Source organism: Corvus kubaryi, unplaced genomic scaffold (genome assembly GCF_017639235.1).
Source record: "Corvus kubaryi isolate FWS band 111438036 unplaced genomic scaffold, C.kubaryi_AGA036_p1.0 split1-37296, whole genome shotgun sequence".
Taxonomy (NCBI): Eukaryota; Metazoa; Chordata; class Aves; order Passeriformes; family Corvidae; genus Corvus; species Corvus kubaryi.
The window spans coordinates 20,152,898-20,176,926 of record NW_024582075.1 but is presented as its reverse complement, the minus strand read 5'-3'; the positions used below and the strand labels follow the sequence as shown (position 1 = coordinate 20,176,926).

The 24,029-nt window shown below is 37.8% G+C and overlaps 2 protein-coding genes across 15 annotated transcripts in view; one reads left to right on the top strand and one right to left on the bottom strand.

The window, feature by feature from the left end:
- POLK (DNA polymerase kappa) overlaps nucleotides 1-22,010 on the bottom strand; it is a 35,537-nt gene extending 13,527 nt beyond the window's left edge. The window contains exons 1-6 of one of the 12 annotated variants that reach the window (XM_042013098.1): nucleotides 21,907-22,010; nucleotides 10,722-10,896; nucleotides 8,199-8,318; nucleotides 2,863-3,015; nucleotides 2,373-2,504; nucleotides 548-701 (exon numbers count right to left, since the gene is read on the bottom strand). In XM_042013098.1, coding sequence (XP_041869032.1) covers nucleotides 548-701; nucleotides 2,373-2,504; nucleotides 2,863-3,015; nucleotides 8,199-8,318; nucleotides 10,722-10,859 — 697 coding nt within the window. In that variant the 5' untranslated portion in view covers nucleotides 10,860-10,896; nucleotides 21,907-22,010. Of the gene's footprint in view, nucleotides 1-547; nucleotides 702-2,372; nucleotides 2,505-2,862; nucleotides 3,016-3,446; nucleotides 5,512-8,198; nucleotides 8,319-10,721; nucleotides 10,897-13,518; nucleotides 13,684-21,297; nucleotides 21,477-21,506; nucleotides 21,600-21,777; nucleotides 21,874-21,906 lie in introns of those variants that run through there. The other 11 variants (XM_042013103.1, XM_042013107.1, XM_042013097.1 and 8 more) reach the window with 11 other exon arrangements.
- A 135-nt stretch (nucleotides 22,011-22,145) lies between these two features.
- Nucleotides 22,146-24,029, top strand: part of CERT1 (ceramide transporter 1) — an 81,024-nt gene continuing 79,140 nt past the window's right edge. For all 3 annotated transcript variants that reach the window (XM_042013112.1, XM_042013111.1, XM_042013110.1), the window contains exon 1: nucleotides 22,146-22,537. In XM_042013112.1, coding sequence (XP_041869046.1) covers nucleotides 22,442-22,537 — 96 coding nt within the window. In that variant the 5' untranslated portion in view covers nucleotides 22,146-22,441. The remainder of the gene's footprint in view (nucleotides 22,538-24,029) is intronic.

The window sequence follows — 24,029 nt, the reverse complement described above, 5'->3', positions numbered from 1 at the left end:
TGCAGCCCCCAGAGCAGTGCCTGCCTGCAGCCCCCAGAGCAGTGTCTCTAAATTCCACCTTTGATGGGTCCTAAGGAGGAACTCGGACCAGAGCTGTCGCTGGACAGTGAGACCCGGGACATCCCCATGGCCAGGGGGACACCTCTGCCTTCATCTGCTTCCTCTGAGGATTGAGGGAGTGGCTTATATTCTTTTATATGATTTTTGAATCTAGATTATGATTGTTGTATTGATACTCCAAACTGTGTGCTATCGACCCAATCTGCAGAGGGTCCAGGTTGTATTGTATTACAAATTCTTTATTTTGCTACTTACAGATTGCACTCTTACAGATTCTGCTTGTAAAAGTCCTGCGCCATTCTAATACATTCTGTACTATAGTAATAATGAAATCCTAATAAGGAAAATAAAGCTTAAATTCTAACTAATTTAGTACTTTCTTTAGTACTTTAGTACTTTTTAGGTTCTGCCTAAAATCCCTAAAAGAAAGAAAGTCTGTCTCTTCAGTGTCTAGTGACCTCATGAAAAAAGTGAGTAATTTGCTTACCTATTCTTGTCGTGCTTTCTGTATTAAAAAAGAATCTTCTCCTATCTTCCGGCCAGTTCAGCCTTTCCTCCAAGTGCTCTGTTATGTTCAGGTAGGCTTCATCTAGGCCCATAGGCATAAAATTGGGATCATATTCAGCCAGTATTTCTCTAACCTTGATAAACACAAAGTGAAATTTGTTCTGTAAGAGCAGATCTTGACACAAAATTAGAACACAAACAAATGTACTTTGAAACTTCAAGATGATCAATAACTATTAAAGATACTTACAGTACCAATTATTTGTTTATATTGTAAAATTACAGTAGTGCTTCTCCAAGTAGCAAGATACTAATACTTAGTGAGAACTAAACAGATTTTGAGCATTGTATTTAACTGGAAAGGACACTAAGATCAGTGTATAAGGACTTCACGCCTACTAGGTCCACATCCACTGAATAAAACACTGGGGACCTGGAAACTCAGCAAAGCAGATAAACTGATGCAGCTTTCAGTGCTTGGTGTGTCAGATATCACATACACAAAGGTTAAAAAATCCCACCAGCAACAACAAAATTTTAAGTTTTAAATTACATTAAACTGAAGTTATAGACAATGTTTTAGAGCAGTGGTTAATGCCACAGACAAAACCTGTTGGGAAATCTCTAGTGATAAGTCCATCTTTCTAGAAGGAAACAGTAAAACAAATGGTCAAAATAAAAGCTCTACCTTCTCTCCTCTCTTTTTTTTTAAACCTGGAGGAAAACCTGACTGTGCCATGTTTTTTTCCTATCAGTTTGGGTCAAGTTCTTAGGCATTACAACATTTGTCCACATGCACTTCATCTTTCTGAAACTGAATAAAGATAAAATTCACTACTGAACTTTAAAAGACAAAGTGAAATAAATTTACATATTTTCAACCCAAATCCTGAGAGCAAAACATAACTAAAAATCCAGACCAAATCAAATCTTTAATACTTTAATACTTTACCCTATCAAACAACAAATGAAATACATGTCATGAAATACATATCATGAAATCCAAGAGCCTTAACAAGTTCAAACCCATTCTGAAATATGCACATTTATATATGCCTTTTTTTTTTACAGAAGTGAAAAAAAATCAAGTAAGATCAACCTTACTTCATATATGTGAAGAGACTGAGGCTTCATAAAAATAAAGAAGGCCTGACATAATTTTATGAAAGCCTTATGTCATGCACTAGCTTGATTTAAAATGTACAAAATACATTTTTTCCTTTTTTTTTTTTAAACAGGCTTTTTAGGTATCACAGCTATTTCCCCCAGCACTAAGTAAAACTACTTCATTAAAGCAAAATATGATTTCTTTTCTCCCTATTTCTTTTGCTCTATCAAGTAATTTCTTTAAAAATATTTAATCTGCATTTATAAGTCAGTAATGTTCTTCGTTTTTCTCTCCAGTAATTCATATTCAAAAGTATGACTATGCATTGCATGAAATTATCATTGCCATGTTTCCTAGATACTTGCAACTTCCTAGTAACTAGATGATGCTCCATGCTTTTGAACTTTTAAGAATAATAAAGCTCAAGTGCTACCACTAGCTCACTACACAAAGGTTTCCAAAACTTCTGTCAGCATCACTATTAACTTCAGTAAAATTGTCAGATTGGGTAAGTGCACTGTTTTTTCATCTCCTTACCCAAAAGCACAAATATTTTGTTTGACTTATGTTTAAAGCCACATTACTGAAGAGTTTAATATTTAAATTATCACTTTCCATATTATCTAGAACTGATGTTATTGATACAGTCTAAAAACAAGTACACTCGATTTTGGTTAGAGACCACTTTCAGACTTACCTCTTTACTCACTTTGCCGTATTTTTCAAAGTTTAGTGGTACTATAGTTAGATGTGGACATAGCCTTTTAGCAATAAATCCAGGCATGGCTGCACGAACACCGAATCTCCTAGCATGGTAATTTGAGGTGGACTTAAGAGAGATTAGGTAAGTTTAGTGTTCAGTAATCAATTTTTTCTTTAAGTTTAGTATTAAATAATAAAGTTCTAATCACATATCTCCATACAGAAAATACTGACAAAGCGAAGAGTTTACATGCATTTTCACTCTCCCTCCTCCTGCCTTTCAATCTAAATTTGCATTAGTACACTTTTTACTGAAAAATCCAACTTACATGATCAAGTCTAAGAACTGCTGCTTCCTTTATTATTTTTGGGTTTTCCACACTTCATACAAAACATTGTCATTATATTTATGCTATTATTCTATGGTTTACTAGGCTTAAGATTAATGTCATTGATTTCTGTACTAGTTTAACACTCAGCCTTACCAACATACTCATTGATCCCACTGCTATAGGTTTTTCCTTCAGCTCTGGATTGTCTCTCATTTCCACAGCTGCATAGAAGGCATCCATGTCAATGTGTACAATTGTACTGCTAAGGTTACGACTCCGTTCCAATTCTATCACAAGTTTGTCCACCTGAACAGAATAAACCAGTAATTGAAATACTACTAACCTGGCAGAAGTGCAACAGTATAGATGATCCTAAAAACTCAAATGCATCTTGCATATAGTTAAAGAAAAAAACCTCAACAAACCCAATCCCCACTAAACCAGCACCAACAAAAAAACCCCAACAAATCTTTGGATGAAACTTGCTCTCAGAGAGAATACTACTGCAGCAATTGGTACAAAAAACACCCCAAACCCTGTGAAAAAAAACCACAGTTGTTGTGGTTTAGCCTCAGCTGGCAACTGAGCTGCTGCAGCGACTTACTCACTTCCTCACAGTGGAAGAGTCAGAAGAATAAAAGTGAGAAAATTCATGGGTTTAAATAAAGACAATTTATCACAGAAAGCAAAAGCTGTGCACGCAAGCAAATCAAAATAAGAAATCCATTCACTGCTACCCATGACAGGCAGGTGTCCAGCCATCTTCAGGAAAAACAGCTTAATCATACATAGGAGTTACTTGGGCAGACAAATGCCATAGCTGCGAAAATCCATCCTTCATTCATCTACACCCCATTTTGTAGGCTGAGCATGATGTTATATGGTCTGGAATATCCCTGTGGTCAGCTGGGGACAGCTGTCCTGGCTGTGTCCCCTCCCAGCCCTTGTGCACCCCCACCCTCCTCATTGGTGGGGTGGTGGGAGGAGCAGAAAAGGCCTTGGCTCTGTGCAAATGTTGCTTGGCAATAGCTAAGCATCTCTTTATTATCAACACTGCTTTCAGCAGAAATCCAAAGCACTGCCCCATGTTAGCTGCTGTGAAGAAAATTAACTCCATCCCAGCCAAAACCAGCAGAAAACCCCACCCACCAAACAACAAAACCCCACATAATGTGACAAAAAAAAGACGTATCTGATTCAGACAGAAACTTTTTAAGACCCTTGAATATGAAGTTTTACTTAAAGCACTTAGTTTTAGAAATACAAGTTATTTGAAAAAAATGAAAACATGGTAATAAAGAATTTCCAACTTTCCTAAATAAAGCTATCACACTTAAAAAATTGGCCTAGAAAGGTGAAGAGGAGACCAGCAGCTCACAGGACACATCCATCTATCTTGTCTTGTCAGAAATAAGGTCTCAAACACACCTGTTCACTTGCCACAAAGTAAGCTACTGTAAAAGCCTCAATAAAATTCCTCAACTTTTTTTACAGGAACCCATACCATGTAAGGCTAGATTGCTAGGAAAACTACAAGTTATTTAAAGAATAGCCTATACACAAAGTGTGTTTCACTCCAAATGTTAAAGATGTGTGTCTACTAGTAGACTGTGAGCAGTACAACTTCATCAGCTTCATAGTGCTGTGAGGCAGAGGCTTTGATTGTGCTTAATTTATGTGTGTTGTTACCAAAAGTCACGCAGATCACATGCTTGTTCCTGAAATACTGTTGACCTATGAATGAGGCATGAGCTATGCTGTCATGAAAAAATGTAAGTGAAATATTTGACATGGGATTTTTTTAAGGCCTACTGATTTAAGATGACTATGTTGGCAGCAGCATCACACATCATTCTAGAAGAGAAAAAACAGAAAAAAAAAAAAGAATGTGCTATCAAAATAAGATTACTTAACGACACTGATGACTATGGCAACCTCAATCTACACAACCAAAGGCTGGTACTGCTAGTAAAAAATCCCGATGGCATAATAGAGCAAGAAAGGGACTTAGAAAAAAGGAACCAAAGTTTCACTTTGCTTGCACACGTAAGGACACACACACTCTCATGACATCAAGGTGCCAGTACAGAAATGTCTCTAGACTTACTATGATGCATTTATGGCCCTGGAGATGAATGTTTACATGCAATTTGCACGGTTCTTCTCTTTTTTATTTCCCTCAACAGAGCTGCTTAATAAAAAAACATAAAAACCTTATCCAGAAGGACCATCTTTGAACTCAAAACACTTGGAGCAAGGCAAGTGAGCCTGGAATGTTCTAATTAAATTGCTGATTAATGATTTACAAAGTCTCTTCTTTGTTTTTTTCCAAGTTGCTTTGAGAGATGAAATGCTAGACTGGGGGCTTAGACTAGGCTACGCAACACAGAAAAGCACAGTATGTTTGGCCTCTGAGGCTGAGAAAACTAGTTCATACAAATTAAAAAGCACAAAGGGGTGGCCATTCAAACAAACAAAGTGGGGTGTTTACATTATTTCCATTATATTACTAATTCACAAGGATTCATGTCACATTTTAACCGTCAAAAGCATCATTATTTTAAATTCTGCTTCACAGATAATTTTAGGTTGCTCTCAAATTCAAATTGTTTAATTAATACCATCAATTGCTGCTCTAGCTGCTTAACTAGCAACTTTTAGACAATTTGAAGAGTAACTTCTCCTTTTTTCTTATTCCATGGTAGAATATATAAATTTTCAAAGCATGACAGAAAAGTCAATAGAAACAAGACAATGGTAACTATTTAGAGAATAAACATCTGGGATAAACCCAGCATGGATGAAAAAAACCAGCAAACATCAGTACAGCAGTTTCCAAATCTGGTAGCAGGTGTATATTTTTTAATATATTACTGATTACTGCAGAATCTAAAGGAGTTCCACACATTCTAATGGCAAAAAAGAGAGCATCATGTTGCAGATTCTACATTTTATGTATATTACTGCTTCCACCACGTAACCAGGATTTTGTCCAAAAGTCCGGTAAGTGGAGACATTTTTGTCTGCTTTTACCTTACAGTACTTAAATCAACTGCCAGCTTACGAAACCATATCTGAACCTCTAACCATTCTACAAGCAAGAATTCATCTGCAGATGAGAACATGCAGTGTTCATAGAGGTAGATATACAGACACCTTTCTAATGCCAGAATACTTCCCACTTAAAATTTTAGGGGAACAGGTTCTCTTATCAGAAGGTCGTACTAAAAAGAAGAGTTAAAAACTCAATAGATAAGAACAATAGAGAAGATGATAATAAGAATTGCCTATATCCATAACTGAATGGAGCTGATTAAACAATACACAGCAATCATTAAGAAAACCAAACAAGACAAAGATTTGTAAAAGTGAAAGGTGGATGCCTGGGGAGATGTAGCTGGCAGGTAAGTAACAGAAAAAGGGTGAGGTATTTAGAATATCAGATACAGAGAGAGAAGACTGGTTCCAAGTCCACAAATTTCAATGAGTACTATGGGACAAGGACTGCTTTGGAAAGAGGACTGATGGTAATCTCTGGATGGGGGACAAGAAAGGAAAATTCATGATATGGTAAATTAAAAGAAAGGAGAGGAAAGACCAAAATGGTCAGAATTTGTGATGGGAGAATGAGGGCAACAACAATAATGAACCAGAGTTTATGTGCTTACAGGGAATAGAACAAAAATCCAAGGTTTCAAGATGTTTTTATAGCAGCAAAGACCTAAAATTAGCCAGCAAAAAAGTGTGTATGCTATATGCCTCTAATGACAGTTTTCATGCAGTATGACAGCTGACTTTACAGTTTATCTACTGGAAACAAAGACGACTACTATTTCAGCAAGCAGCATAAAGATTTCAAACATGGAATTTGAAACTTGGGTCCCAGTAAGACACATATGAGAGAATGTACCTCTTTAAGTTTCTTTTTTCTTCTGTAGAAACCAGTTTTCATAAGAAACATTAAAAGGCTATAAAATTATGTTGCAATATCAAGGAATCAAGTTCCGAAAAAGACAACATGAAGGTAGACAAAGCAATGCAAATTTCTTGGCTTCCACTATGTGCACTACATATACTCTCATTATATAATGATACAATAATATTATTTATAGGATTTGTGTCATTCATGTAATTCATTTTATAAGAAAGACTATTCTCTGTAAAATAAATAGTTCTCTGGTGAAGGTAGGGTGGAAATAGAAGGTTTTTTTCTGTAAAAAAAAAAAAGCTAAAAGCTACCTTAGTAAACTAAAAAAAAACTTGGACAAGCAGAGTCGTAACTAATCCATGTTAAAGATTCACTAAAAAAAATTGTGGCATACAGACTTACAACAGACTTTTCAGAGGTTCTCAGAATGGCAAACTTTTCTGGGCACAAATTTGAAACACTGACATCTAAAGTATGGAAGTGATTTGCAAATCTGAAATGAACAAAAAAGGTTGTACACCAAAAAAAGCTCAACCTCTAATACTCACAATGGCACTGAAAATTAATGTATGTGTTTAATCTTCATGTGCTTCAGCTCCCCACCTAAAAATCAGCAAAATATCACTCTGCTGGAATATTGTAAGAATTAAGAATTCACAGCATGTGTTGTACCACATAAAAAACTCTATTAGGGAATCAGTAACTCTGCACTCAAAACTGGATTAGACTAGAGTTCAACAAATAAAGCTTGGGGCCACCCATTGAATACTGAGGACAACAGAAAATATTGAATAATATCCCCCTCAGTGAACGCTGTCTGCAATGCGCACCAAATAAAACAGGAATCCTGTTAAGGAAAACTAGCAAGCAATCATTTAATTAAAGACTGAATCACAGCACAAATGAAAGTGGAAAGGAATTCAGCTCCTATAAGGAATTTTAATTCTGTTGTGCCTAGTTAATGTTTGATGTGCAACCTTTCTTTTAACATTTCATACACTGTAATACTTTGGAGACTATTATCTACCATTAGCATTTGAAAAGAGAAAAAGCCTCTTCATCGGTCTAGTTCAGGACACTTGTATTTCTTGTGACTGCTTGCCATGATGATTTTTCATTAATTAGCTTAACAAAGGCATCAATTATACCCAGAATTGTTGTCAACTGCGATCTTTCTCATTCCATTGCAGGCCATGAACACAAATATATGTAAATTCTAAACCCATTAGTGATATGATACTTAATAGCAAAGTATTTAGCAAACCTTTACATAAACCACAATGACATCACTTTAAACTGATCAGACTCGGAAAAAACAGGAATTAATTTGTTTCATTTTACTCATTTAGAGAACATTTCAGAGTAATTTTGCAAACTATTCTTCCAGCAAGTTTTTACTAAGATGACACCATCAAAACTTTGTGTACTTTTCCTTGTATGTCTAACGTCAAAATGGTAGTTTAACATTGTGCCTATCACAAAATTTAATGCAATAAACCAGAACACACAAAAATGTTTATGATCCTACAATTAGTCCAGTAAGTCTTTAGAAGATTAGTACCTGCAGCTGTGCTTTCAAGAGCTGTTGTGTTGTAACTTTCTCTTTTAGCTGCATCATTTTTTCAATTCGTTGGTTAACTTGCTGATCTTTCTTAAGTTCATTTTCATAAAATCTAGAACCCTGAAAGAAAAGAATCACAAAACCACGGTGTTTTTCTTTTTGTCTTTATCTTATCTTTAAGCAACCACATTCGATCTTTAAATACAGAAAACACAAAACACAGAAATGGTTTCTAATGCATACCTTGGATTTTCATATAAAAATACAATAAAGAGACCACTGGTTCTTTACATCTCTCTCTTCAAATGACACACATCTATTTCTCCTGCTCAAATGAGTTTAGAGAACTTCATATGTTTATTCAGTCTAACACCTGACAAGGAAAATTTAAAAAGAATAGATAAAAGTCAAACTATTCTTTGCAACACCTCCAAGGCGTGGAGTACAGAACTCAAATAAAAATTTATTTAAGCATTTTTTCACACTTCCAAATAGCTTAACATATATGGAAATACACAATGATATTGCATAAGTCAAATCCACTTGTAATGTTGAGTATTTTGTTCGCCATTTAATCTTGAAGCACACTGCAGAATCAGAAGCTATTTGGAAGACGATCATGAAAATCAAATGGGTATAAAAAAGCCCGGTTGCTCTCAAATATGTAATTGCTCCTTCAAAAAAAGGCATAAATATAAGAAGATGTAACGAAAAGACAATAATAATGTACAGAGTGTATAATGTGACTTTCCCTTCTAACTCAAAGAAAGGAGGGCATACAATGAAGTAGAAAAGACAAAAATTCAAAACTAGGAAACAAAATACTTCTCTTGCCACATCTCTTAGCTTATAAGTAAAAATAATATTTGCAATAAAAGGCTTTTGTTGAACTACCTGGTAAAATTGGCAAAAATGAACAAGTTTCAAAGTGTCTGACTACCAAACTGTCACTGATACCAAGAATTCAGCCATAGTCAAGTCAGATTCAGGCATTTATATAAAAAGCAAAATTATTCACTTTTACAATAATTATAAAAGAGATGAATGGCAGGGCTGTAATATGTCGTGTTTCATTAGGAGAAATATCTAATTAGAACAAATTAGGGTGTGTGTTCTTTGACTATCAGATACGCCTTTCACCCTTCTTCCCCTATGCCATCAACTATGACTTGTTGAGACTCATTTAAAGAAATGAGTACCAAAATGTAGGTGTGGAAAGCAACCCAATACATTACTAAGTTTTTTTATTATTAAGTTTTTTACATCTCCTGCAGTATTTCACAGCTGGAATGCCATAGATCTTGTTGCAATACAGCTATGGGTACTGTCTGTAGGTGTCATTTTAAAGACTACAGAAAAGCTTAAGGAAAAGAATCAAGGCTTCTTTTCAGATTTCTTGATGTGTATCTGGCGTTTATAAACTCTTGCACTTTTTTGACAGAAATATATTCAATTAGTTAGATGCCTGTATGTCAGTTTTGAAAGCCTATTTTACAGATCATTCTGTTTTCTACCAGGAAATGAAAAAGTAATTGCTATAATGAAATTATTTATGTAAGTATAATTATTTGGGATATGTCTGACAAAGCACTGCTTTCAAGAGAGTGAACACAGTAAGTAGAAGAAATATCTAATCAAAAGGAGCTTGATAGTATATAAAATATCATCAATGTGAAATTACAAGCAAGAAAAAAAAAAAAGACTTGTTAAATAAGAGCTGTTTGCAGAATGTTTTGTCCTTCCCTCTGCCCCACCCCTGCAGATCACCATAGCACAAAAGTAGTCAACACAGAATTCATGAGGAAAACATCAAAGTACACAATCTCAGGCCACAGTGACACCAAATAAAATACACACTTGTCCAAGGAAAAGTAAGAAAACCCTAAGTTTATCTGAGTTGCTCAGATAAAGTGCTATTCCTATATTGTTCTATATGAACTCTCCAATAACAACTAGGATGACTAACATTTCAGTGGTTTGTAGATTTGTGAGGGCCTCTGTGGACCTTTAGTACAAAGCTGCACGCTACTGGTCACCTCTCTTGAATACTGAGAACACAGTCACAAAGACAGGCAGTAAGCACAAAGAAATTCTACTGAAAGTACTAGAAAAACTGGATTACATCAAGTTCAAATGTTACAGGAAGGTGAACAAAAGAAGTAAATCTGCTTGTCTGATTAATGATGGGGTGGACAAAAGGAATGGAAAGGGGGAGAAAGAGGAAGCTGCAGCCCTCATAATTACCTCTGGAATATGCTGTGATATTTATGTACTGCCTTGGACAAAAAGGGAGCACTTAAGCATATACTTAGTTGTACTCCTCCATGTCCTTGTGGATGAATCCAACAATACCCTACAGCATGCTAAACTACGGTTCCTCCCCTTCCTCCCCACATATGAATTTCTTCTAAGAAGATGCCATCCATATACACCTGTGAGGGATAAAGTTTGGGGAAGGGAGGAAGAGAGCCTTACAATACTGGGCCACAGATAAAGCACCAGGAAAAAAGTAATCAAACCAACCTTAGTAGCATCCATGATGATTTTATTGATTTTCTCCTTATCCAAACCCTGCATTCCAGCTTTGTTATCATTAAGGCCCACTCTGAGTAGAACTCCATCATTGCAAGAGCTGTTGGCAGCTTTTTTCATGTCATCCATTGTACTTCTGGAAAACAAGTGCTTTATGATATAATATCTGAAAAAAAAGCAATCAAATATTTATGTTCCAACTGAACAATAACAATAATTAAATTTTGGAATTTATTAGCTTTATTTATTGAATAAGCATTTTATACTTATTCTGAAAGTAACATATTTATTACAAATATGAAGACTTGTATTCCTGCAAAGTGTCTGACCTGCCACACTCACCACATAAAACTACCTGTAACTCTATCAGTGTTTGGAGACAGTAAGACTCTATTTTTTTTTATTAAATTAAAACCATTTTCTTTTAAAACCTCCCTTACAGAAATAACTGAGCACAAACCAACCTCAGATAAAGGCTAGTACCTTACATGTGAACATGATACTTATGCCTGTACATCATCCTGTCAGATGAAACATTACTGCCTTAAACACAAAATACTTAGCACTATTTCATTAAAAGAAAAAAAATCGGAATATTTTTAAATGGAAGAAAACCGCTGCTCATTTGGTCATCATCCCTGCTTGAGACAAGCTGTAGAATCCTTTCTAGTAATTTCTAGCTCAAATTCAGAATCTTTGTTCGTGTCAGAACTCATCTTTTAAAAACAGATGGCTTCAATTAAAAGTTTTGAATAAAATCCTAATTCAGAATAAAAATCATGCACTCTTTTTTTGCCATTAATGTGTTGAGCCATGGTATCCAACTAGTGGAACTTACCAAGCCTGTACTACTCAACTACAGCCATTGGTAATTTCTTATACATGCAGACGCTTCTGATATCTGAACTTCTGACATCTTCCCTTGTTCTTTATGAAAATAAATTGCCGAATCCTCAGTAGGCTCTAATTAGATGGTAAACTGTTTAGTTATTAAATTGGTCTCAAACAAATAAAGCAAATTTTATCTTCTGTAGCATGAACTGGTGGTCTTATTTTTGCCAGATTCAAACAAGCAGACTCATAGAATAGTTTGAGTTGGAAGGGACCTTTTAAAGGTTACCAAGTCCAACCCCCTCCAATGAGCAGGGACATCTTCAACTAGAGATCAGGTTGTTCAGAGCCCTGTCACACTTGACATCAGATGTTTCCAGCAATGGGGCATCTACCACTTCTCTGGGCAACCTGCCCCAGTGTTTCATCACCCTCACTGTAACAAGAAAAAAAATCTAATCTAAACCAATCCTCCTCAGCTTAAAACCACTACTCCTTGTCATATTGCAGCAGGCCCTGCCAAAAAGTCCAAGTGTGATAATGGCATAAATTATTTAACATGTATTTATTACTGAAAAAGCATACAGAAATAATTTTTTCCTATCCCAAATCACTGACTCATAAACGACTTCAGGTTTATGTCATGCAGAATGGACATTCACTCGTCAACTTTATGCTGCTCCCTGTGACAGGAACCCTTCCTATTTGGACAAGCCCGACCCTTTCAGACAAAACCAGCAGCTTTATTAAACAATCACAAATTACACAAGTCTAAGAGTGTGTAATTTTTCCTTTAAATGCCACTTTCCCATGCCAGAATTTAAGTGGGCCTCATTAGCAACCAAACATAAGAAGGTCGTTACGTATTTTTGCATTTAGAGATGAATTTCTGTTATTAAAGAACCACATGAGTAACTTTTACAAATTAATGATGGCAATGTCCATATTTTCCTGAAGTTCTTCTACTGAAACATACTAGCCAACTGAAGTCAAAATATTAAAGAAAGCCATGTTTACAAAAAAAGTTCTGTCAAAAATATCCAAATTTTAATCATATGCTTTTAATTCAGATTATTATTCATGGTGTCTGCTGAAAAATGCAAGATCAGTTACATAATGCTGTGTTTATATACAGTGTATTGTATCACAAAGAACAGAAGTTGATGTAGAGACCAGAACTCTTCTCTTAACCCTTTAGTAGCACTTGCGCTTCTGGGAATAGGAGTGGCTTCACAGCTCTTACTTGTATTTATCAAATAAAAGACTACAATGCTGAACATCTTCATAAATTTTTCAGCTACAGTAGGACAATCTCTTGCAGTTAGCATGCACATTTTTCAGAAAAGGTTTGGTAGACTTCAATCAAAGGAAAAAGCATTGCACCCCAAACAACATTCCAAACTTCATCTCATGCTCATAAGCACCCCTGTATCAATTAGGTCCCAGTAATTCAATTGTTACTGGCAATCTCTAGTAAGTAAAGGGCAATATTTCCAAGAAATACTTTCATCAAAGTAAATATCCCTCCACTATTCTCCCTGCTTCTTTTCTCACTCATTGCCTTCAAGAAACAGGAATGAACATGATTGCTTCCATTTCCTATTCTAATATTTTCAAAATGTTTTTAGCTGTTCCTTATTCCTGAAAGAGTCTTTCTCCCTAGCATGTACACATCTTTCCCCTTCCTCACTGAGAGCACTCTTAAAGGCTCACTTTATAGCAGAGGCTTTAAAAACTAATTTATGTTAGTCAAAAGAAAGCCTTCTTTATCTCATTGTTATGTAACCAACAATAAAAAAAAATATACCAGGATGATACCAGTGATGGAAGAAATAATCGTCTTTATAAAGTCTCATAAATGGTGATCACCTGATGTATTTTATCTTTTGAGTTTATTGTGTGGAACAAAATACACTGCTAGTCCCAGATAAGAAAAGATACAAATATCAAATAGTACCTTAGCAGAAATTAAGAAGAAAATATTTATCTGAGCACATGACATTAGTTCTCCATCAGAGCTTACAGGTGTATAGAAGGGAAAACATGAATAACAGGTGATACAACTTCCAGCTGCTTAATATGAAGAGAACCTGAACATTATCTTGGTTTCACACTTACAGGTCTGAAAAAAAATCCATAAAATATTTAAAATATTGAAATGAATCACAATAGCTACAATAAGACAACTGATATAGTACTGTCAGATAAGACCAGTGGTCATTTGCCACAGACAAAAATGAAAATATTTAAACATAACAGAGAAGCAGCAGAGTTTTAAACTGTGCAAAATGTCAATGTAGAAATCTAGCAACTGTTTCAATTATGCTAGAGAAAACATTGAACTTGTGGTGACACAATGTTAGAAACTGTTTTCCTAAAAAAACTTGGAAAAAGTGGGTAAAGGTCAAGAAACTAATAAAACAGTCTATGCAGAGTGACATACTTTTGGCATGCTGTCATCTCAAGAAGTTGTTGCGAGACTGAGCTGTTTCCTCTAATAGAAAACATGACATGTCTCTCAGTATCATACTGAGCAAGTCGGGTGTGAAACCAGAAAAATCTGTGAAGGCAGTCTACAATAATATACTATCCTATTATTCCTGTGATTGGGAAACAAGAGGAAGCAGGAAAATCACATGAAAGTGGAAGGAGATAACTTTCCAATTACTACAGAAGGACTTCTACATATAAAGACTTAGGGAGTGAATGTCAACAGTTAATGTAAAGCAAACCAACAAACAAACAAAAAATTTGAAAGGAACAACAAAATACCATTACCGTGAAGAAAGTTTTGTGAATAAACTGGGATGCCTACAGGTGGAAAAAGATCACTAATAAAACTGTAATCAAGCTCTTCTAGAAGCAGGCATAGAAACTCAACTGAACTAGCAAGACAAGGGTTATACATTATTTGAAAGTGTCAGGAGATTGACACAGCAAAAGAATTAGAGCAACAATTTAATTTCAAGTGCCTCTACCTTCATTCATATTTAGCATTTTTTTTAACTGTTGACTGAAACAACCTAAAGGAAATTGCTTGTATTTGATCATGTGCCACTCCTCCAACCTGTCTTCATTAAAAATTTTCCAATTCCAGCAACGGAAACCCTGTGTGCTGTGTGAAAAGTTAAATGCCTTTATATTTCAATTTCCATGTAATAAAATAGTGCAAAATACATGAAATATTTCTAAGAATATTCAGTTCAGTGGACATAGTGTTATTATGCACATTATTAATATCTGCAAAGTACGTTAACAGTTCATCTTTTGTTGACGGAAAACGACACCAGCATGGAAAAGCTTGAAAAATAATTTATTTCCATACTTGTCGGGGTCTCTTCCCCCTGCCATGTAGCCCTGGGAGAGGAGCCCTGGGAGGGAGGCACGGGGTTTCCCTGCCCCTGGTCAGCCTCATTCCCCATGGGTTGTTTTGTGTTCCCCTGTGCGGGCAAGGACCCTCGGGTCCCGTGATTGCCGCAGTTCCTCGGCAGAGCCCCGGCCATGCGGCTGGAGAAATAAACATCTCTGAAACATCTACCATGAATCGGTCCATATATATTTCCTTTCCATGGGACTCGTTGTCTGATACGCGTGTTGCAGTATCCGCACTGTAACACATACTGAGTTATTATTTAATGCATGTAAGTTGTGTACCTGTCCTCATAAATAAATTCTGATATCTTTGTTACCACAGATGCTCATGACAATGTGAGGTGCAAAGCAGTTACTAAGATACACAACTGCCTACTTAGCCCAGAGCTCAAAAGCTAAACATAGGAATCAAAACTTACAGTACAGACATAAAGGACCATCTTCTACACCCTAATTGTCCTGAGCAAGTCTTCATGGTATATAAAAAAAATTTAAATAAGTGTTGCAAATAGCAACACAAATATTAGAGACCCTTTCCCAAATGATTTTTTTTTTATTATTATGTTCAGGATGGGTAAAACAAGGATCTAAATTAAATATTTTTCTTAATTTCTGTAAAACACATAAAAGCCTCCAATAACATTTCATCAAAATCTGATACATCATTTATTGTAGCAGGAGCCCAAAATAAACTTCCTATTCTCTCTCAATTAAAATATTTCAGAGATTCCTTTATTTAAACTCTTCTATTATAACTTTAGCAAGAACAAAGCAAAATTATAACACCTAACTTGATTTGCAAATGTAGAGAATTGATAAAGCAATAGCTTCTGGAATCCTGTCATTACATAGGCTACATCAGAAGAAAACCAATATTACCCATCATTTCGATGACATGGTCAAAGTGTTAATAGTTCTGTAAAAGCACAACAAACAATTACAAAGTTAAGACTTCATCCAGTTTTGACCTCAAAGAATCACTCCTCAGGGTTTTGACAAAAATCAAGTGTGGTGTAATACAGATCTCCATGTCTAAAAGTTGCATGCCACTAAAGTTAGGACTATACCAAAAAACACCAGAGAGAAGAAAAAGACAGAAAAAAACTTCCTGTCAAATATCCCATGTCTTTTACTTTTCTTATGGTAACTTAAAAACCAACCGATTATCAAAATCTACTAAAGTTTGGAGCACGCACTGCAAGCATTGGTGGAAAAATTTTTTTCTTAAAACAATTAAGATAATCACATCCATGTAGAAGACAGTTGTGAAACTCCTAGAACACTTCATAAGCATTCAACAGATCCTGAAAAGCCAAATATTAAATAATCCAGCTCTGTTATATCTTCAGTAAAAGGGCAATTCAGTAGTCTAAGACTCAAAACACCCAATTTCAGTTACATCAAAAACTTTGCCACAACAAACAATTGCCCCAATCAAAAACCCCATAAGCCAAAACAAATAACATTAATAAAATAAGCAAGCTGGATAAGTGCATTTTCCTAGTGAGAATGCTACCAAGAAAAGTTACTAATAAGCATTCTTTGCAGCAACTTTCTTTTGTTTTGACATGGAATTCAGCTTAGCATTGTAAACAGGTTCCTCTACCAAACCCCTTAAACTAATGGGAAATTACTGTTCTACATCTCAAACTGACATCTCATATTTACCTTTTTGCAAAACCTTTTGGTTTATATAAATGTAAAATATAAAATCGACACCAAAGACACTATGTAGAAAATTATACACATACTGAATAAAAGTACAGGAAATCCAGTCTTCAAAAACAAACAGACAAACCAACTACAAAATGCCAACACAAACAATAAATTAAAAGAAAACAAACAACCAACCTAGGGAAAATTGTTTTGACAAGAGATGTTGGAAAGCTGTTACACTCTGCTATAAGTGAATGGGGATACTCCATGAGAGAAATTAAATTCACTTTTACCAAAGACTATACTCCACAAGAAAGCATGAAATAATTTATCTATTTCATTACTTTTTGCCAAGCATTGGCCAGTACCAAAAGAACAGTGAACTGAACAGTGATACGCAGAACAAAAAAACCATGCAGACTGATTCAAGAGTAACTCTCATTCCCAAGCTTTTTAATGTCTCCTTTGCACTGGAAATGATTGCAGCTGGAAGCCACCTCAAAACAAAGCTTCTGGGTACTGCTGAAACAGTACTATAAATAATAAAAAAGAAAGACTACACGAGACCTTCCCAATAAGGCCAGAACTCATCGAAATAAGCATTTTTAATGGACAACACTTGGGTTTTACTCCAGTTGTTAATTTAGATTGAACTCGTAGCCATGTACTACACTTCTTATTCCACTCACTGCAGAGAAGTATCTTCATCCATGCTGGGCATGCAACACATGCACTGTTAAATAACTAAAACCCATCTAACTCACCTTGGTAAAGAAAATCATGTACCCATAGTTAGGCCCTTTGAACAATACATTTCCCACAAATGCATTGCTTTATTTCTTGAATTTCTAAGGTAATAACAAACATAAATTCAACAAAATAGGAAAATTCAACCCTGCTCGAGTATTTTCAACATTTCGGATATTTCAAAGGTCGCACTGCAAACTGATTTTATTTCATACTACTTCATTTATCCATTCCTTGGATAAGGACATTATGCCAACACAGTAACATTATATTAATCACAGTATATCCTGATTTGGAAGGGACCCACAAGGAACATCGAACTCCAGCACCTGGACTTGCATAGGACAACCCTAAGAACCACACCATGTACCTGGGAGAATACATACATATATAAAGTATGCGTATTGCATAATTTCAAAGAAGTGCACCTGTCTTTTGTAAGCATTCATTAGGCAAGGAAACATTCTGGCTGACTGGATCAAATTTAGCAAACTCTTTAACTCTCATTTCCTGTGAAAACATGTTCCTCTGATAATGCTTTAAGTATCAGTTGCTCTGAAGTCTTTCTCAGCAGGCAAATCATCACCAAAGACATGTTCAAGGAAGCACATCAGACTGTCCTAACTATCTGCTCAATTCCTTTTAGCCACAGGGGGTTTGATTTTTACTAGAGGCCTGGTTTCTGAATAGCCCTAAGAAGCTCTAATCCTGTAGTGATTTACAAGAAAAGAACAGGCAGAAGGAACTGCACAAGTGTTGTCAGCATTTAATACATATACATTTAACATGGCGTTAACCACATAAATTCCCAACTAGTGCATTCAAAACTGCTACTGTTTCACTATTCTCTCTCTCTCTCAAAATACAATACAAACAAGATCCTTAGAAAAAAGAATCTTCCAATAAAGATGTAGTATCTTTACAAATGTAATAAGCCAGAACACACAACAAATTAATACTGAACAGAAAACTGGCCAGAATTAATGGAAGTGAAAATTCCAAATGCTCAACCTGACACAGATGAATGAGACGACTTTTAAAGCAGCAGCTGACTCAGCATTTTACAAAAACGTAGATCCCATACAAGCACCTGGAATCAGCCCTGAAAAAAACAAGCTCCTAGAATTATGTCTTCTGTATATTCATTGACTTTAAGATGTAACAAGTTACAGACAAATCCATCCCTTAAAAATTAAATAATTCGCACTGAAAGTAAACAGTTAATAGAGACTGCTTCTGACAATGCTCAAAAATAAATGTCAAAATATTTTATGCCATTCACCAAACTGTCTGAATAATTCTCTGCTTATGTGAAGAGTGACACAAGTAAAACAAGTGGAATACTCATTCCCTATCAATTTTCTGTAGGCAAGACACAGTGCAATTCTGTTCTAAATTCTGCTTTCAGTTTCTCTGTCAAAAAATCCTCATGTCTTTAGAACATCTAAGTTTATTCGAAGGGCGAAGAACCGTGGTATCTTCCTCTGCCTCTATTCAGTATTTTACAGACCTTTTCAACTCAAAGATTTATCACAAATCTTTAAGTTTTCCTTGCAGTTCTAGATTACTGAAAACAAAAGCTTTAGCAGTTTAATCCATAAAGAAAATAATGAAAGAACTGAACATTCATCAGTAAAAACTATACCAGAGGTAGCAATCTGCAGATTAGTAGTTATCTGCAACCTGGCTTCTACAGACATGTTTAGTGCCAACATTCACATAAGGTTTCATATATGGTTTATTTAATTTTTTTTTACTTAGAAATAAAAGCCTAATACAGTGATTCACAGAGAGCAAAACTGTTCTAGAATAAAGTGTCTGAACCACTAATATTTCTGAGCCTATGCTATTAGGAAATATGCTGTGGCAGAACAAAGCTCCTCTAAGGATCCTCTTAAGAAAAATAGTCTTAAATTTCAGAACAAACATAATGGTAAGAATGAACACAATAGAAAGTGATGTTTTAAAAGAAAGTGACTGTTTTAAAAACATAAAATCAACACCCTAAAATAGAAGATATGGCAGTGGAAAGAACATATACAAAAAGGGAGTAGAAAAATAAAGGTATTTATAAAGTTACCCACTTGACAGTGCTTATTATGACTGCCATCCCTAGAAGTAAAACTTAACATCCCTCATTTTTGTACTACAAGTAGTATATCAGCAATACAGAACACTACCTGTTCCGATGTTCTAAAAAAGGCTGATGACTATTTCCACTTAAAAAAGTAATTTGTAAACTTCTTGCAATCCCTAAGACACTAGAAGGGGAACAGACTGAGTACAGGGGCACTTGCTATGAAAGAACAATTACAGCAATGAAGCACAAAATAAAGGTTCAATAGAAAAGGTATAGAAGGACCTAGAGAGGAGCAAGGGCATCAGGATACTAGTATGATTTTCTCCATTTCCCATGCTTTGGTTTGCATCCTGGATTGGTCTTGGCACAGGCAAACCAGATTGTTTTCAAACTATACACAGCTGGATGACTGCTCTTCCAGAGCACACCTGCTAAACAACAATTGTTATTGTAGGTGCCCTCCAAGGGATCAAACTACTGTAGTCTGAAAAACACACCTCTCAAAGCACGTGTAAGAACAACTTCAAGTCCTCAGCACTAAATCTTTCCTTTACAAATCTACACCCACTGCACCCCACGCTTGCTGATACAGATATGGCCTGATCTCATTAAGAGTAACAGACAGTATGCTATACTTGTAAAAAAACAGCCAGAACATTAGAAAGAGGGGGTAACGTACACAAGGTATTCACAATCCCAATACAGCTTTTGGAAGAACATAAACTGGCGACACTTTGTTGAAAAACAAGATACATAAGGAGCTTGTGACAGATGTAAACAAAAACCTATTACCTAGCACAGCCAATGCATTAAATGAAAAGTTGAAAAGGCAAACCCTTTAGCATCCAGTATTTTTTCATTTAAAGTTTGTAGTATGCTAGCCACAATCAATAATCCAAACAAATACCCTCTCTAAAAAGGATGGATATGTTTGTTGAACAACCTGAAAAAATATCTACCCAAGGTATCTTTTAGTTTTTAACACTTGATTGGTTCAATATTCTGGAGGGGGGAAAAAAAAAGCAAGCTACTTCTGTAACTAAGTGAATAGTTTCAGATCAAAAGTATGACAGGGAATGTCTGTGTACACACCACTGCCACTGCTAAAAGGACTTGCTCAGACATGTCTCTTCAGCTCCTGAAAAGAAGTTCATTCAGAGTTTAGCTGGGAAAACACAACTGGTTTTACAGGTGATGCCAATTAACTTGAACAACATATTGCAGAGAAGAACTATAAATTATTTGCATACATACCAACACTTACAAAGCTTACTTGAAAAATATAGTACATTGAAACCAATGCTAAGGAGAAAAAATTGCACTTGTTTTCTTCCCAAACACGTAGTGAACCAAAGAACATTGTTTTTTGGCAACGTTTTACATATTAGAAAATTGTCTAAAGTAGCACCCGCAGTAGACTTCTGTAGAAGTTTTTTCCTGTGCATAACAGTGATTACACAAATATTAAGATGTCTATGACAATTCTTTATTTCTAATAGTTTAGGACAATGATGCTGCCTTTTGAATCACACTCAGTTCTGCATTCATTGTAGATATCTTTATATCTGAGACTCTGAGAAGGTACAAATATTAATTAACTTTTAGCTGCTATATATAGAGAATGCACATAAGTAGCTGTGTCAATGCTCTTTCAAAAAAATAATAAACCCTCAATGGAAACTTTCGAACAGCCTAACATGGGAAAATTACACAATGATTTGTCATAAGGAGGAAGTCAGAAAAAGTAGAATTGTGCAGCATTGCTCTTACAACATAAACAGAAGTTTATCTTCCAAAACTGAAATTTCCTCAACCAACACTCTTTAACACGCTTTTCCCCCGCCCAAGATATCACGAAGAAGGAGATGAGTTAGTACAAACCTTAAGTCTTTCCCAAACCACTATAGTCACTGTCCACAAATCGTGAAGTGACAGGTTCAACAGGGTTTTCGCTCTTCCTTTCTACAAGTATATCTCCACCCATAAATATCGACGAAAAAACGTATTTCAGACTAAGTCTGAAGAAAGAAATCACTGTTTTGTTCCCTAAAGTACGAAAGCAGTTTAAGAAATGGATGACAGGATAATACCTCGCAGCCGAAGCCGAACGCTAACCCATCACTCTGCCTGCTCTGCCCACCCCACGCCTTTTGGCACCGCCGGCGAAGCAGAACACGGAGGGGCCCGGACGGCCCGCCCTTCCCTCACGTTTCACCTAGAGCCGGCAGCATCTCCCGCCCCTTCTCGCCGCCTCCACCATCTTTGATTAGGGAAAAGTTTGGCGCTCGCCCCCCTCAACTGTCCCCCCGTTCCCCGAGTCCCGCCCGTTTGAGGCGAGGAAGAGAGGCTACATCTCCTCACCCTTGAAAGCAAGCAGAGCCGGAGAGACGCTTCGCCTCGCTAAAGATAAAGCAAATACCTCCGCGCAAAAGACAAAGCAAACATCGCCCCGGGCAGCACCGTCGCCCTTGGTAGCGCAGTTCCCCTCACCTGGGGGCACTGAGGCGAGACCCGCGGGCGCCGCCACGGGAACGACAGAACCAAGATGGCGGCCGTTCACAGCGGGAGTGAAACTACATCTCCCAGCACGTCCTGCGGCACGGGCGAAGAGCAATGGCTCCAGGGCTCACGGCCGTCCGGGGGAGGACTACAACTCCCGTGGGGTGTCGCGGCGGGGCGGGGTGCTGGTGGATAGTGGCATAGAACGCCCGCCTCACCTAAGATGGCGGCGGCGGCGGCGCACTGAGCGGGTGCTCGGCAGGCGGACGCGCGCTCGCCCCTCCTCCCCTCACTGCCCGGTGTCGTGGCTCTGTCCGCAGGCGGGGTCTGCGGGGCCGCGGCGAGGGCAGCCCGGGGCTGCGAGCCTGGTTGCCGGCCGGTCGCTGGCAGGGGCGGGCGGCGCTCGGTGGCGGCACCCGCTCGGGTAGAGCCCGGCACTCCGGTCCCTTCGGCAGGAGGAGGCTGCTGTGGGCGGGGGCCTCTCCGGCTCTTTCCCAGCTCGGCGGTGGCTGCGGCTCCGGTCTCCATGTCGGACAACCAGAGCTGGAATTCCTCCGGCTCCGAGGAGGACCCCGAGACCGAGCTCGGACTGCCTGTTGAGCTCTGCGGGGTGCTCAGCAAGGTAAGCCGCCTCTACCCCATTCCTGCGCCCTGCTGCCCGCGATCCTCTCCGCTGTCAGCCCCGACCGCCCCGGGGGCTCGGGCCGAGGGGCCCGGTGGCGGGGGGGCCGGGTGGCTCCGCGGGCGGCGCTGGCACTGCCGGGGCACCGCCACCTGACGGCGGAGCCGCTGCCAGGCAGAGCCGCGGCGCTCCCCCTCCCTCAGCCCCGCCGCCCCCCGCGCCCGGGGGGAGCCTTTCGTCGGGCAGAGCCGCGCTCCCCGCCGCCCCCCGAGCCCGCCGGCCGCACGCCGCGGGGCTCCGGCAGCCGCGCCAGGAGGGCGTCTCCCCGCGCCTCGGTCTCCGGCCGGAGCGGCGCCGGGCCTGGATGTCGCGGCTACCCGGGAGCTCCCGGAGGCACCAGCGGCCAGTGGTGGCTCCTCGGGAGCGGGCACGGCTTTTATTGCAAGTATCAAAACAGTGCAATGAAATACTCCTGCAGCGAGAGATAACGGGAGGAGCGGAAAGGGAAAATGGCTCTACGCCTTGTTTCCCCTTTTAAAAATAACCATAATTATTTTCTCTTTTGTTGCTGATAATAAGGTGACTTCCTAGTATGTGTGGGTTTATACTGGGAAATTTTATTTTTGAAAGTACTTTGGAGTTGAATATTGAATTAGTTCGTTTGAATACGAATATTTAAATTTTTTTTATTACAGAAAGTATATTCAGAATAACGTTGAAATATCTGTAAGATTAAAGCACTGTGTTTTGAATTTTTTTCCTGCCCTACGCGATAAGGCTAGGCACAAGCCAACGTAGGAGGCACGGGATACAGAGATCTTAAACTGCCCTAGAAGAGTAGAAAACAACCATAACTAAGCTCACACAATTGTGAAGGACTTTGTGAACTCCTTCCAGCCTGAAAATGTTTCTAACCCCAGAGATAAGAGGAATGGTTAGGAGAAAAGAAGGATCTCTGCTTTCATTTACAAGATCTTACCTAATAATGGATGGGGGAAGGAGGGGATGAGATGGATGTGAGATGGTATTAGGGCAGTTACAATAAGAGGTTTTTGTTTGGTGTTGTTTTGCTGTTTTGGTTGCATTTTTCTCACAGCAAAGTTTTCCTTGGGTAAGATGCTTCCATCGTTAGAAGGGAAGTAATTTGTGGGATATAATTAATTCTTGTGTTAGCAAATTAAGTACAAAGTCCAGGTGCTCTTTCTCAGTGGTGTGGCAGGTGAAGCCATGGCTTCAGACATTCTAGCTGAGGTATCTGCAAACTTTTTACTTCTCTGGATGATTATGCTGAGTGTAGCAGAGACTGTCTTTCCCATGAGAACCCGGAATTTAATCTGAATAGTAAAGGATGGCAGAACCTGTTGCACTGAATATGTTTGAGAGGTAAGGTTACCTTTTGTTAGTTGATACCTCAGTAATAATTGAGGTAAACTAATTAAAATGGAATGATAGCATACTGAACTTTCTACTAAGGAAATATCTATTTTTAGTA